Source organism: Hemitrygon akajei, chromosome 5 (genome assembly GCF_048418815.1).
Source record: "Hemitrygon akajei chromosome 5, sHemAka1.3, whole genome shotgun sequence".
Lineage (NCBI taxonomy): Eukaryota > Metazoa > Chordata > Chondrichthyes > Myliobatiformes > Dasyatidae > Hemitrygon > Hemitrygon akajei.
In genome coordinates, this window is record NC_133128.1 from 145,311,087 (window position 1) to 145,327,457 (window position 16,371).

General features: G+C 37.9%; 1 protein-coding gene across 3 annotated transcripts in view; it reads left to right on the forward strand.

The window, feature by feature from the left end:
* The window catches only part of vps8 (VPS8 subunit of CORVET complex), a 618,230-nt gene that overhangs the window by 45,575 nt on the left and 556,284 nt on the right, over positions 1–16,371 (forward strand). For all 3 annotated transcript variants that reach the window (XM_073046772.1, XM_073046773.1, XM_073046774.1), the window contains exons 10-13: positions 223–376; positions 3,017–3,076; positions 3,511–3,618; positions 5,288–5,368. In XM_073046772.1, the coding sequence (XP_072902873.1) occupies positions 223–376; positions 3,017–3,076; positions 3,511–3,618; positions 5,288–5,368 (403 nt within the window). The remainder of the gene's footprint in view (positions 1–222; positions 377–3,016; positions 3,077–3,510; positions 3,619–5,287; positions 5,369–16,371) is intronic.

A 16,371-nucleotide genomic window follows, 5' to 3' on the forward strand; every position in this document is an offset into this window, starting at 1 on the left:
TATTGGTCTACTGTTATGAGGCAAAATGTTTACAAGGCGGCATGAAAAAAATCATGTATTAGCCGCTCCGTTTTAAAGGCCGCAAAGTTCAAAGCTGTTCAAAATGTGGGAAAAAAGTAGCGGCTTAAAATCCGGAATCTACGGTAGTTTATTTTATTAATTCTTACAGCTTTATTACATGTTGTTCTGCACCTGAATGTCATTCTGTAATTTTAATCTCAGGAGAGTAATGGGAGTGAGAACATGCGAGTCCCGCTGTTTGTTTAGTGGAGCTAAAGGCGAAGTTTGCTGCATTGAACCGTTACTTGTAAAGCCAGAAATGAGAGATCACCCAATAACACAATATGCACTACTGGCGATGGCTTCTTTAACCAAGGTATAAATGTTTTGAGTAATAAAAATATATATTTTTGAACTGCATCTAATCCCTTGTACCCTCCTCTATTGATGACGGTCGAAGAAGGTGTCTACTTACTTGAATGCAGAGTAATAGCTGAAAACTTGTTCTAAAGCAAGAAGAGCACCAATTTGCCAAAAATTGTTCATTCCTTCATATACTTGAGTACAGCATTTCTCCCATTGCCAGCTTCTCACCTTCTACCCTGATTATATTCAGCATGTTCAGTCCTCTGTTACATGTACCTTAATGTCCCACATATTTCACTGACTCTTGTTGTGCAGTATCTTAAATTTTAAACTTACTTCCTTGCATTTAACTTATCACTGGCTCACCGAACCTAATCTTTGTGGTAGTCTAATATTTATCTTCCTAAATTTCCATTTATGCTGATAGATCCTCAGCTGTTTGGGTAAAGTGCTGAAATTTGTCTTCCTTACTCTGTCCTCTATTTAATTACTCACTGGGGCCATCTATTTATTAATATTCATTTATCTCTCATAATGTTTCCCTTTCTCTCTTATTATGCATTTTCCTTATTTGTAATTAGTGAAATCTCTTGGGATTTGTTTTTATTTTTGGACAGTTTAAATGCAAATTGGATAAGAACTTGAATGTACTGTACAATTTTTGAAGAACAACCAAGCATTATCAACTATTGTGTCATAGTTTTGAAGTACATTGTTCTGTCACTGCCTAATCTGCTTGAATTGAAAGTACCACCTAAAATTAAAAAAAATAGTCAGCAATTTTTAATTGAAAGACAATTATTGAGCAATTAATAATCTAACCACTACTTTATAATTTAAAGGCAATGCAGGGGATGTGGAAGAGTGAATTATTTTTGGCTGAATAGTAGGTAAATAAGTAATGTAAGTGTTACCAGGCTAATTTGCAGATGCATGTTAGAAAGTTTTGAGAATTGCTTTTAAATTAGCTAGGCTGTTGTTTGCTGTGCTCAACGACTTGGTTATCTGGGTAGAGTCACTGAGTGACACAGCATAGATGTCCCAGCTAACCATGTTGTCCATCTAGCTAGTCCCAGTTTACTGTGTTCAACCCATATTCCTGCAGGCCCCTCCCTTCCGTGAATCTGTTAGGTGTTTCTTCAATGATGGTATCGTACAAGCCTCAACCACTTCCTCTGGCAGCTCGTTCATGTACTCACCACTCTAAAAGTGAAAATGTTTTCCCTCAGGCAGATTTTGCATCTTTCCTCTCTCACTCTAAATCTATCCTAGTTTTAATCTCCCATACTCTGGGGAAAGGTCTATTACCGTCCACCTTATCTATGCCTCCAATAATTTTAAACACTTCTGTAAGGCCGCCTCCTCGTTCTCCTACTTTATGAGAAAGAAAGACATAGCCTGATCAACTTCTCCCAATAACTTAGTCCCTGTAGTCCTGGCAATATCCTTGTATGTCTTTTCTGCTTTCTTTGCTAGTTAACCACATCTTTCCTATGACACGGTGATCAAAACTGTACACAGTGTTCCATATATAGCTTCACAAATGACATGAGCAACTGCTACATAATATCCCAACTTCCTAAGGGGATTTGAAGCGAATTCAAGGATGGATAGAATGTGGAAGGTGGTACAGACAGTTGCTAAGACAATATTTAAGAATGATCTAGATGAGCACTTAATTGTCGAGGCATTGTATATTATGAGTTTAGTTCTAGTGATCAGAATTAGGGAGGAGTTTCATTCCTAGAAAACCATTTTGTAATGTGATTTATTTTCTCTCATTACCCGAAAATCCACTTGAAATATTACCATATCAGCTTCCCAGGGAAATCTATTGTATCTGCAGATGCTGTAATCTTGCACAAAAACACAAACTGAGAAAGTTTTTTTTAAAAAAAGGGCAGATGGAGCCGAGTGAGGGAAGTGGAGGTTGGTGGCAGCGTCTTGTGTCTCTACTTATCACCATCTAGCCTTCAGTTGAATAGAGATGTATAGTTTTAAACAAATCAAATATAGGTAGGGTAACAAAGTAAGAGCAACAGACAATCTTTTGGAGGAAGCACTATCTGTTTTGGGGGGGGGGGCGAGTTATTGGAGTGGAATAATTTGTTGAAGTTTCGGTCAAAACCTGCTTTGACTACTACCTTACACCTGATTTCAGCATCTGCAGTCTCTTGTGTCTCCAGCTAGCAAAATGACTCCGTTGGGTTAAAATAAAAAGTGCCACATTATCTGCACGTTTCTTAAGAATTATGAGTTGAACAAAAATAAGAAGAGACAAAATTTTTTGTGCCTGTTGCATTTTGTGTTTACTTCTTTAATTTTTTTCCTGTAAAAAAATTCCTTAAGAACAAGTTTTATTCTGTTGCTTGGATTTTTAGGTAGTTACTTATGAATTCGGTAAGGGTGAATGAAACCTAAATGATTATAGTGGGGGTGGGTGGTGAGGGGGTCACCTATAAATAGAATTAGTGTAGACAGGTACTTGATGGTCGGCATAGACATTATGGGCTGAAAGGGTAATTTCTGTGCTATGTAACTGACTAGAAAGAACTTGTAAACAGAAGCATAAATAGTGCTTGTTCATACCATTTTTGAAAATGCATTTTTTAAAAGTGGAATAATTCCAACAACTTGGTTTGTTTTTAAGGTCTTGGTCATTGGATTGAAACCCTCATTAAAAGTCTGGCTGACATTTCCGTATGGAAAAGTAAGTGTACATGTGTTACTTTGGCTTCCTATAACAAATAGGGTACTAGTTCCACAAAAACCTTCAGATACAATACTGGTAATAGTCTTTAGATGTTTATTTTTCCAATTTTCATATCACACTGCGTGTTGTACTTAATCACCACTAATCTTCTGAACAGAATATTTGGCCAAGAACTGAAGGAATTATCGCCTGCTCTCTTCCATGGTACATGAATTTGTCAGCAAAATGGACAATATTCCTCATTTACACTGTACATTCTGAATTTATATGATTAGTCTATAAAACATTTGCAATTGCATTGTATACTAGACTAAGTGTTTCAAACATTAGAAGGATGCAACATTTACCTCACTATGACTAAGTTATTGACTACCTACCTAATCAGATTATTAAAGTTGGCAGTATTTAATTTTTGTTTTTGTTTATTCTAGACAAATCCAGCAAGTGTTCCGCTTCTATCTTGGCAGTTTGTTGCAGTACAGAGTGTTGTGATGCCCATGCTGGCTTTTTGTAGAGGAAATGCCATTCATTTCCTTCTGGTAAGTTTACCAAGTACATGAACTTGCATCTGAAGAGAAGAGCATCAGAATATTTTCCTCCACAAAATATTTGGCAATAATATTCTCAACTATAAACTCTTTAGCTTCTGAAATTCTCTCATTTAGACATCTCAATGAGGTTAAAATGCCTTAGCCTTTGCTAATCATGAAAGTACTATTCTTGTGCACAATTGACCTTGGATCTGCCTTTGCCATGGGCATTGTACTTCTCTATTTGTATGTGTAGTAGGATGTGCACAATTCTGCAGTCAGCCAAACGCCACTGAATTGAAGACAGGAGTCAGGATATAGCATTCAAGCTCTGGGTGCTTTATTTGGGTAACACACACAGACATACAATTGAGTAAGAATAAAACTGAGAGTGAACTAGAAAAATACTGCAAGTACTTAATGCATCTAACTTATGATGATTAAGTCACACATTCATAAGAAATTAGGAATATATGAAGCAAAACACATATAAAATATCCAAAATTATACCCAACATGAGTAAGCAAAGTTTTAAAGTATGCAAGAAGATTAATATCATGTAAACATTTATTAAATTACTAAGGCTGGTCAAAGGATATACTGATCTATCAGTTCTGTAAGAGCAGTCTGTTCTGCTTTTAGCATGATTGGGTTTGAGCTAAAAATGAGCTATGTTGTTCAATTTAGAAATTATCTGTCAGCCAATCAGGATGGTGGAATTGGGAGAAGGTTCTAGAGAACGCTGGGTGGAGAGGTTTTTGTGAGGGACACTGGTGTGGGTCGAGGTCTTTTTGGCAGGAGCTGGGAGCAAACAGGAGGGAAGATGGCTGAGGACACTGCCTCTGTTGCACAAAGTGCTTTGTGCAGATAAATGGCTTCAAGGAGGAGGGCCCAATACCATGGGGGAGCCCATTTGTTCGAGGTGGATTTCGGGCTACATTCGGAAGGTGGTGTATGCTTTCATGCAGACCATGGATCCAGTGCACGAGTTAAAGCCAACTTCAAGATGAACTCCAACTAAAGTGCACATTCGGGCTCGGTGAACTGTAATGTGCCCCTTTAATTTTTTTTCTTTTTTTCCCCCTACTAACTTCAATAAATCAGATATTTGAAAATATACTTTCTTTATAATTGTATGCAGTGTACCGTCTGTTATTTCTTGCCGATGGGAAATTGCACAGTGCCAGTAGTTACATAGTAATCACACAGATCAGGGTCTGGGTAGGCGAGACATCCCAACTTCCTGAGTTTGGTGGGACACAAGTCATGTCGATCCTAGACATATGGAGTCTGCAGAAAGGTAGTTTTATCATCGCTGAGTCTGGTGGCTGTTAGCAAGGGGCTAACGAGCTGAATCTCTAGAGACGCTTTATGAAAACGGGTTTCATATCCATAACATACACAGGGTACAGTTAGGGCTAAGTGTTGTATAGCTGGAGTTACGGTATTGTGGGTTATTTAATATACATTTGATACTTATTGCTTGAGTTTTGAATGTTGATGTTTCTAGAAAATGGCCAAAGTATTTGATATACACCAAGTTGATGTAAGCAACATTTTGTTTGAATTTATAGCTGACTATGCTGTTTTTTTCTATTTTGATATGTACATACGTTAATATTTTTGACCTCATTTATAGCAATAATTTATTAGATAACTTTTTTTCTGTTCTTTGCAGGTGAAGAAAGATGAATCTGGAGCTATACATGTTAGCAAGCAGAAACAATTACACTTACACTATGACCTCATCAACTTGACAGTATGTTTGAATTTGTGATTTTATACTACCGTAGTTTTTTTACATGTGAAGTACACTTATAATCAACTCTTCCCATTCTGTGTTGACCAAAAACTATGTATTTGACCACTCAGAAGTGGGACCTGGTGTGGTCACCTGCTGTTGTAGCCCATCCCCTTCAAGGTTTGATGAGTTGTGCATTCATAGATGCTCTTTTGCACACCACTTTTGTAATGTGTGGTTGAGTTACTGTTGCCTTTCTGTCAGCTTGAATCAGCTTGGCTTTTCATCCCTGACCTCTCTCATTAACAAGGCATTTTCATCCACAGAACAGCTGCTCACTGGGTGTTTTTTTTTTGTTTTTAGTATCATTCTCTGTAAACTCTAGAGATTGTTGTGCAAGAAAATCCCAGGAGATCTGCAGTTTCTGAGATGATCAAACCACGCTGTCTGATTCCATGGTCAAAGTCACTTAGATCACATTTCTTCTCCATTCTGATGTTTTATCTGAATAACAAATGAACCTCTTGACCATGTCTACATGCTTTTATGCTTTGAATTTCTGTCACATGATTGGCTGAATAGATATTTGCCTTAATGAGGAGATGTACAGGTGTATCTAATAAAGTGGCCAGAGTGTAATTTCTTACATTTCATTGGTACTTGAGAGGAAGTTCAGCAATTTTTTAAACAGCAATCGTCACATGCTTTCTTGAACTTCAGTGATTTGTCAGTTGATGCAGAGCAGGTGTTTGACAAAAAAATTAAAAATCAATTGCCCATTAAAAGCAAAATCCTTTTGTCTATGTTACTGTCATTGATGGGATCTACATGGATTCATGTGTTGTCACAATGTCAGCCTTCATAGAATTTTATTATTATTTATGAATTCTTTCTCAATAATCTGAATTGTAGTGGTTCATGTCAGATATGATTACCCCAGATCTTGCAATTTGGTAACCCTTTTTCTTAGTTCTGTGAAACCATCAGTCTTCCCATTGGAATTTAGTTACATGGTTCAGTTTATTTTCAGAAATTGTATACAGTATATAACCTGAAATTTCTACTGCATGTTATAACAATTTCTAGTCTTTGACCAAGTTATCTATACAGTACAAGACAACTAAAACGGGGCACACATACACAAAAAAGCAATTAGGCATAATTTAAACTGTGCTTTATAAATGATAGTCTTTATATGAGGATATCAGGGACAGATTCTTCAAGCAAAGGGCAGTGGGTATTTGGAATTAGCTGCCAGAAATAGTAATTGAGGCAGGCACATTAACAATGTTTAAAAGCCATCTAGATATTTATATGGATAGAAGAGGCATAGAGTACTATGGGCGAGAGTCAGGTAGATGGGAATCACTCGCTGGGTAGCACAGGCGGCAGAAACAATTTGGGCTGAAGAGGCTGTATCCATGCAGTATGGTTGAAGTATTGTAGCTTAGTACTGGCCCCCTTTGTGCGTCTGGACTCTTTCCTTCATCAATGCTATGTTTTTTGCCATTTGAATATACATTTCCCCAGATGAAGATTTGAAGGATATTTGTGGAGATACCTGTGGACTTGTGCTTTTGATACAGATCAAAATATCTATTTGATACTTCCCTCAAATTAGTTGCTGTGGTTCTGAGGAAAGTAGTTGGTACTTCATAATAGTATTACAGTTCTCCCTTTCGTTATGATACAGTATTGATTTAGTTCCTTTGATCTAATGTCCTGATGCTTTCACAGAGCTTGACAGTTACTACACTTTCCTAGCACTTTCATCTTGTCTCTGCAATTTTATTTTCTCCTTTGCACTTTTATTCAATTATCTTCCGGAGGTTACTTAATCTATTTTCACTACCTTTCAGATCATGCATTCCAAATCATACTCATTTGCTGATTTTTAAAAATAAGCTTTGATTAAGGTTACTGATCCTTCTGCCATATGTAAGTTTTTCTGCATTTACCCAGTCAAAATTATTATTAATTGTGAACACTTCAACTGAGTCTGCTCTTGAACTTCACTCATCGAAGGAGAGTGACCCAGACTCCAAAATAATTTAAAAGGATTGAAGTTTCACCCTGGCAATATCATAAATCTTTTCTGCATCCTTCCTAGAGTCTGTACTTAAGAGTTAAACATAGTTCTGCAGTTTGTGTTTAAGAATGGTTTAGGTTAATTTCCTTGGTTTTGGGCTGCTTTTCATTAATAAAGGCAAAGGTGCTAAATGTATTTACGACAGTCATCTTGACCTGAGCTACAACCTTTAATGATTTGTGTATGCATATGCCCTAATTTAGGACATATAGGAGCAAAGAGGTCCTTCTGCAGTTGCACAGGGCCCTGGTGAGACCACACCTGAAGTACTGTGTTCAGTTTTGGTCTCCAAATTTGAAAAAGGACATTCTTGCTATTGAGGGTGCAGTGTAGGTTCACGAGGTTAATTCCTGGGATGGCGGGACTGTTATATGTTGAAAGATTGGAACGACTGGGCTTGTATACACTGGAATTTAGAAGGATGAGAGGGGTTCTGATTGAAACATATAAGATTATTAAGGGATTGGACACGCTAGAGGCAGGAAACATGTTCCTGATGTTGGGGGAGTCCAGAACCAGAAGCCACAGTTTAAGAATAAGGGGTAGGCCATTTAGAATGGAGTTCAGGAAAAACTTTTTCACCCAGGGAGTTGTGGATCTATGGAATGCTTTGCCTCAGAAGGCAGTGGAGACCAATTATCTGAATGCTTTCAAGAAAGAGTTAGATAGAGCTCTTTTAAAGATAGCGGAGTCAAGGGATATGGGGAGAAGGCAGGAACGGGGTACTGATTGTGGATGATCAACCATTATCACATTGAATGGCGGTGCTGGCTCAAAGGGCTGAATGGCCTACTCCTGCACCAATTGTCTATTGTCTAATTTTGACATTATAAATGGAAAGTTGAAAGAAGGGTGGACCTGATTCAGATGAAAATTGAGGCCAGCTTCTGAAGGTGAAGGGTATGAATAAGGAGCTACTTGAACTTGATTGTTTTCTCTCTTCCTGATTCCCATTGCAATTATACTATTGACTTTGAATTATCTTTCTTTATTAATATCATGCATCACTTCACATTTTTCTGTTTGTTTCACCACTTAGGTGTTTGTCTTTCTATTTTGCCAGTGTGTGTCCTTGCGTAATCTTATTATTCTCTTTTACTTCTCACTGCGTTTCTGAGTTTTATCATCTGGAGTCATTGGAATCGTACCATGCACATCCAAAAACAAATAATACATAATCAAAAGACTGGTAGGCCTCAGGATATTCTATGTGGGAAATCAATGTAAAATGTATTTATAGAAGTCGTACTATTTTAACCTATTAGCGTGTTACTTTAATAACATAAGCTTTATTTTTTCTATGTATTCCATTAGAAGATAGTTCTTTAATCATCCTTTGAAAACCTAAATATATTTCATTCTTGTGAAATTTGTCAATCTTGTTATTTCAAAGAATTCAATGAAGGTAATCAAACATGATTTGCTTTTAACCATTTTATTCCAACTCCCTATTTTTTGCCCAAATGGTATTTAACTTCCTTATCACCAAAGTTAGGCTGTTAGTTCTGAAGTTAACCTCTCCTCTTTGTTAAATATATTGGTAACATTTGTAGTCTTCCAGTCTTTTAGTATTTTGCAGGCCATTACTTCCTACAGTGTGAAACCCAACATCATAACTGGCTGAGATGCTTCACTCCCAAATGAACTGAATGCTTTTTATGCACGCTTTGAAAGGGAGAATAAAACTGCACCTGTGTGAATTCCTGCAGCATCTGGCAACACTGTGATAGCTGTTTCAGACGCTGCCATCAGAGTATCTTTCAAGAGGGTGAATGCTCTCAAGACATCAGGCATCGATGGTGGACCTGACAGAGCAACACCTTTGTCAACCAGTTGGTTGCAGTGTTCAAGGACATCTTCAATCTCAGTCTGCTACAGTTGAAGGTTTCTACCTGCCTCAAAAGGGCAGCAGTCACACCGCTCCCAAGAAGAGCAGGTTGAGCTTCCTCGAAAACCATTGCCCAGTTGCACTAACATTTGCTGTGATGAAGTGCTGTGAGAGGTTGGTCATAGCTAGAATGAACTCTTGCCTGAGCAAGGGCCTGTACCTACTGCAATTTTCCTACCACCATAGCAGGTGTACAGTGGTTGCAATCTCACTGGCTCTCCCTTCGGCTTTGGACCATCTGGACAACAACAATACCTATATTAGGCTGCTGTTTATTGATTATAGCTCGGTGTTCAAGACTATCATCCTCTCAGTACTAAGCAACAAGCTTCAAAACCAGGGCCACTGTTCCTCACTTTGCAACTGATCCTTGACTTCATAGTCACTGTGGATCAGTAATAACATCTTCTTGCTGACAACCAACACAGGCACCCCCTCAAGGATCTGCTGCTCTACTCTCCGTATACTCATAACTCTGACTAGGAGCAGTGCAAATGTTCACTATAAGTTCACTGATGACACACTGTTCTTGGCAGAATCTCAGATGGTGATGACGAGTGAGGTCAATAGGCTGGTTGAGTGGTTTTGTAACAACTTTGCATTTAACGTCAGTACAACCAAGGAATTGGTTGTTAACTTCAAGAAGGAGAAATCAGAAGAACTCATAGTATTTCTCATCGAGAGTTCGGCAGTGAAAAGGATGAGTACTTTCAAGTTTCTGGATGTCAACACCTCTGACTCCTGAGCGAAGTAGATTCATTGCAGTTATGAAGATGGCTCACTAGTGGATATATTTACTTAGGAGTTTTAGAGATTTGACACATCATTAAAGCCTAGCAGATTTCTACGAATATACCATGGAGAATATTCTGATTGGTTGCATTACCGTCTGGTATGGAGGTGCTAATGTGCAGGATCAGAAAAAGCTGCAGACGGTTTATATTCATCTAACTCCATCATGGGAACTAGTCTCCCTAGCATCGAGGGCATCTTCAAAAGATGATGCTTCAAGAAGGTGGCGTCCATCCTGAAGGAACCTCACCGTACCATCATCTCATTACTACCATCAATGTGGAGGTATAGGAGCTCGAGGACATGCACTCAATGTTTTAGGAACAGCTTCTTCCTCTCTGCCATGAATCAGATTTCTAAATAGATAATGAACACACCCTAGAACACTTAATTCACTGTTCTTGCTACCTTTTTTGCATGACTTATTTAATTTATTTAATATATGTATTTCTTATTGTAATTTATGGTACAGTGGATTCTGGTAAATTGGGACAGCCACTTATTTGGGCTACCTCTTAAAGAAAAAAAACTATTGTGAAAATAGCTGGGATTCCTTCATTTGTTGAGATACCATGCCACTCAATTGGGGCAGGAGACTGTTGCCGAAGTTTCTAATTTACGTCAATCGTGTGCACTTGTGTGGCTGTTAGACACTACACTAGTGGTCACCAACCTTTTTAAGCCTGAGATCCCCTACCTCAGCCTTAGTGAAAGGCAAGATCGACCCCAGATCGATTAGTTACATGCATGCGCACTGGGGGTAGAAAAGACTGGAAGTAAAACCCTGCAACCTGGAAGTAGAAATAATGTACAAACATCAGGGGTTACCGCCCTTTTTTTTGCACGATGGACAGGTTTAATATTGACAGTATTCTTGTGGACCGGCCGACGGGGTGGGGGGGAGCGTTAAACACGGCCGGAATACAGCGATACTCGAAGGAGGTTCCTTATGTCCAGTCTATTCCGCAATTTAGTTTTTGTGGCTCTCGGCGCTTAGCTTCTGTCACGCTGGAAAAACTCAACGGGTTTGTCTTTAAGTGCAGGGTGCTTGGACTCAAGGTACTGAAGCAGTTTTAAGGGTTTCATTGCCTCATTAGATAGCCTCCTGGCCCGAAATGCAACCTCCCGCCCACCTGCTAGCCGTCTTGGCCAGGTGCGGCTGGTTGTGGGTGAGGTGAGAGGACAAGGTTAGGGCTGGAGGTCCCTGTGTCGGGGCCGCAGCGGTTGCGGTCTGGAGACAGCGACTGATCGAGCGAGGAATGTGACAGGGCGCAGGCCCGCCTCCCTTGTAAGTAGTTAGGCTCTATCGGCCGACAGAAATTTGTTTCAGTAGATCGCAGCACGGTAGCTGCTCTGCTACTTAAGGAACCCTGAGCCCAAATTAGGTCGTCTGCAAATATTTTAGCACCGGGTTCCCTATGAACATTCAGTGTGCTAAACAGGTTTACAGGCAGTGCCTGTCTGTCTGTGCTCCAGGCCAGTAGCAACGGCACTTCCCGCCGGCTGCGCGAGGCCATGCAGTGATCCCTGGTGCGAGGGTGTCACAGCGATTAGGCGATTGATAACCTTGTGTGGGTTCAAGTTCAACAGTTGGCATGATGGAATGAGGAAAGGTGCAGCTGACTCATATCTTTTCCTCGCAGCCTGGTGGTTGGGGTCCACTGAAGTACACTGTGTAATGCAGGGGAGCTACATGCATGCGCACTGGGCAAAAAGAACGGAACTAAAACCCTGCAATCCGGAAACAATCTCTCAACAGTATTTGTGTATTTATTTTTCGTTTTTTTTCTCGGGATCTATTGCGGAAGTCTCAAAGATCGACCAATTGATCACGATCGACTGGTTGGCGACCACTATGATACACCATGCTTAGAGTGGACAGTTTTTAAATAGTGCCAGTGTTTGTGTTCAAAAAGCAGTGATTTTTGACCAGTAGTTGGTGAACAATGACCAGTACAATAATTCAGAACTATCATGCTCACTCTGGTTTCAAGCATTCAGGCTTGATGATATCAGAAACAGCAGGGAGTGAAAATGAAACTTTTCACTACTTTAATAAATTAGGAACCACAAAGATATCGACAGTCATCTTGAATGTTACAATGAAAATAAATATTTGGAGGATGCAATTGTTAAAAGGATTGAATGAACGCAGTCCATTATTTAAATACGGTGTCTGTGCTGATTTTTTTCATTTACAGTCAAACAAAAGAACATGGTAGTGTACGTTAATTTCCTCCATCGATAACTATTAGGAACTAATACTCAATTTTATGGTACTGTGGTATTATTGATAATGTTTTAATTTGTTCTGTATTTCATTTAAATATATAATTTGTTGTTCAGTTAAATGGTAATTCGTCTTTTCTTTTAATACCTTTTAAAATATTTCCATGAAATTTTGGCTAATTTTGGCAGCCATTTAATTTGGCCAAAATGTATAGATCTCGATATGTCCCAATTAACTGGAATTCCTGTACATTTTATGTATTGCACTGTACTACTGCTGTAAAACAATAAATTTCATTATATACATTAGTAATAATAAACCTGATTCTGAAAATTGTAGCTGAATCTTTTTTCCTTGCTGCTTGGGGTGGAGTCCATTTGGAATAGGTAGCTTTTTAAAATTAATCTCTACCAAATTTTTTTGGAGCATATACTCATAGCCGTCTTTATTTGCATCTAGTGCTGCTGCTCTCTCTCCCTTTCCTCTGTTGGCAGCATCTCTTTGCTGGTGTTGAATAAGTATTCAGTTAGTTCCTCAGCTAAACCCATTTCTGCACAAGATCTCTATTTTGTTTCTTAATTTGTTTCAATTTTCCTTTAACTATTTAATATTATGATGTATATGTACAAAAACCTTTTGACCATTTTATTTCAATTTAGCTTACTATCTATGGCCTTATAGCTTTTTCTGGCTTAGTTGCCCCCTGTATTATGATGTCTGCTTTTTCTGTGTCATTTCATTCTCTTTGGTTATTTCAAGGCAAACTACCTTTGTAAACTCTTCCTTTCCCATTCTTATGAATTGTTTTCATTGACATCTTGGCATCTGAACTGTTTCCTCTTTGATGAGATCCAGTTGTCAACCAACCTTTTAGCACATCAGTTCTTGTTTCCAATCAATCTTTTTAACTAATTGGGTACATTTTCTCCTTAATTACTTGACTATACTTTTATATTATTTGTTGTTACTGTCCTTGTGTGACTGACAGAAGCTTATAGTTTTGCTGTCACAGGTCCTTCAGCTGCTAAGATCCTGCTTTAGAAACCTAGTTGTCTCTTCTTTTAAGGCTCTTCAAAGTGTTCCTTTTGTTCAAAGGCTAAAATATTTGCTCAGTGTCTTCTTGTGGCTTTGTGACAAATAATGTTCAGTGAGGAAGTTTGCACCTCCCAATGTGCTACTTGCAGACCTGTTTCTCGTGTATTTGAGTGTACTCATTTTGATATCTTTTTAACTGGCCACCAGATGTCACTTCTGTCCATGGGATCTGTGCTAATTAGTTATATTTTGTCACAGTGCTTGAAGGTCAGCCTTCAGACTCTTATTTAGCATGACAAAACATGTAAAATGCATTATCTCAGTTAATGGCTTTGAAGGCTTTTGCTATTTTGTGAGCGCCTTCACATACAGATTCTATTATCTTGCTCCTTTCTATGCTTCTGCTCCATAATTTATCTGTATGTGAACATCTTTATTGCTATTTTTGTCACCTTTGCTAGAATGGTAGATGCACTCAAATTAAAGGTCATTTCTTCATTCGTATTGCATAATTTTAATTTGGCTTTCTGTGACATAGAAAATCTCTTATTGTTGATCATTGATTCCTTTATTTTTAAACTAGTCGTGCTTCTTAATACCTGTACATTTGATGTCGTAACTTGAATATATATCCCAACCCTTCTTCCCTTCTGCCATCCGATTCCTAAATGGACATTGAACCTGTGAACACTAGCTCACTTTTTCAGTATATGTTATTTCTGTTTCTGCACGATTTTTAATCTATTCAATATACATACACTGTAATTGATTGATTTTTTCTTCTATATTATGTACTGCATTGAACAGCTGCTGCTAAGTTAACAAATTTCACATTACATGCCGGTAATAATAAATCTGATTCTTTAAACACCCTTGTCCTGTATTCAAGCCGATACAAGGAATAGCAATGTCAGTCTGTAACCCATCTGCAATGATGGACCAACTTTCAGTTCAAAATATTTGATGTCCAACATGAATCACATGTGTATGTGGCATGTGTTTGAATGGATTTTAGTAAGTTGGAGTCCTTCTCAAGAGTAATGGTTTTTGAGTTATATATGATATGCTGATCTAATTGCATTTTATTTAAGGTAATTTTCAAAAGGCATTGCTGCTTTTTAAACATTTTAAAAATTGAATAATGTCATTCTGAGATAGGTTTTTTTAAAAAAGTTTGATCTGACATTTTTTGATATGATTTAGCCAGGACATTGTAACAGAATGTTTACTGAGTTTTGTCACTTTGCTTTGGTATTCTCTGAGGCTTTTCTGAGGTGACTTGGGTAATTCAATCATGAGTCTGGGCACACACAAATTCTGATGCAGACCATTGGAGCCAGATGGTTCAATAATTAGAATTGCCTTTCCTTTTTGATTGCATTTAAATATGCTAATATTCAATGAAGCATTAATGATACTAATGCCCACATATTAGCTAGCTGGTGCCTTTCTAGGAACACTTTCTTTTCCCTTTTGAATGTTGAATCTATCATAGTTCTGCATTTTATTACCTGCCTTAATGTGGAAACTGCTTTGTGTTTGAAACTGCTGGCAAAGTTGCCCAGTGGCTGGTAATTTATTTAACTGTCAATGTTTGTTGTATATGTAATTTATACATAAAACATTTAATGCATAGGTGACACCATGTGAAGTCTAAAAGTACTAGTTAATTGTTTCCTGCATTGTCCTGTTCAGTTAATGTTTTTGCTACGGTGATAATACAATTCAAGTCCAGATATGCTAGCTGGAATCAAATGGAAGTGATAACTATGTTGGTGTGTAACATAGAATGGCATTCAAAGAAACACAGATCTCAAACATGATTCCTTTTCCCTGTCATGAAACCACTGCCCATCACATATTGAGGTGTATGGATATGCCATTTTCAAAATTTATACGGGCAATAAGAAGAAACAATGAAAATCAATTGAATCAGCAGCATCCATCATTAGGGACCTCCAGCACCAAGGACATGTTCTCTTCTTGCTGCTGTCATCCAATAGAAGGTACAAGAGGCTCAGGACTCACCACCAGGTTCAGGAGCAGTTATTACTCCTCAACCATCAGGCTCTTGAACCAAAGGGGATAACTTAACTCACTTCACACCCCATCATTGAAATATTCCCACAACCTATGGACTCACTTTTAAGGACTCTTTATCATATATTCTTGATATTTATTGCTTATTATTATTGTTTTATTATTATTATTATTGTTTCTATTTTATATTTGCATAGTTTGTTGTCTTTTGCACACCGGCTGAATGCCCAAGTTGGGGTGGTCTTTCATCGATTCTGTTATGCTTATTCTATTATGAATTTATTCAGTATGCATGCAAGAAAATGAATCTCAGGGTTGTATATGGTGCCATATGTGTACTTTGATAATAAATGCACTTTGAACTTAGAACTTAGTGATTTTTTTTATCAGAAGAATGTGGTGTTGAGCTCTGAAAGAAATATGAATAATGGAGAAAGGAAATTCCCCATCTTTATTTTTTTGAGTTCTTTATTGAGTCCTCTACATGTAAATTATGATCAGAATGTGGGAACAATTGAAGAGAATTGACTGAAGATTTTATTTCTTCAGGAAAGACTTTCTTGTTGATGCTTATTTCAATGGTTAAAGTTAGAAACTGAATGGAATTATCATTGTAAGAACATAAGTAGGAGCAGACAGAGGCCACTTGGGTGCCTGTGACTGCTCGACCTTTCCATGCTGCTTTCCAGTACTCTCTCCATATCTCTTGATAATGTCGAAAAGTAAATTATCTCCGTTTTAAATATGTTTGGTGACCAAATGTCCAAGTCCTTTTAAAAAGAGAATTTCAAAACTCACTGCCCTTTGGGTAAAGAAATTTCTGTTTTGAATAGATAAATTCCTGTTTAATTTGATAATCATATCTCTCTGAACAATCCTTTTAATCTTTCAGCATTTCAAAAAAAAGTGTGCTTCTATTTTTATCTATCAAAGTGGAATCTTACCTT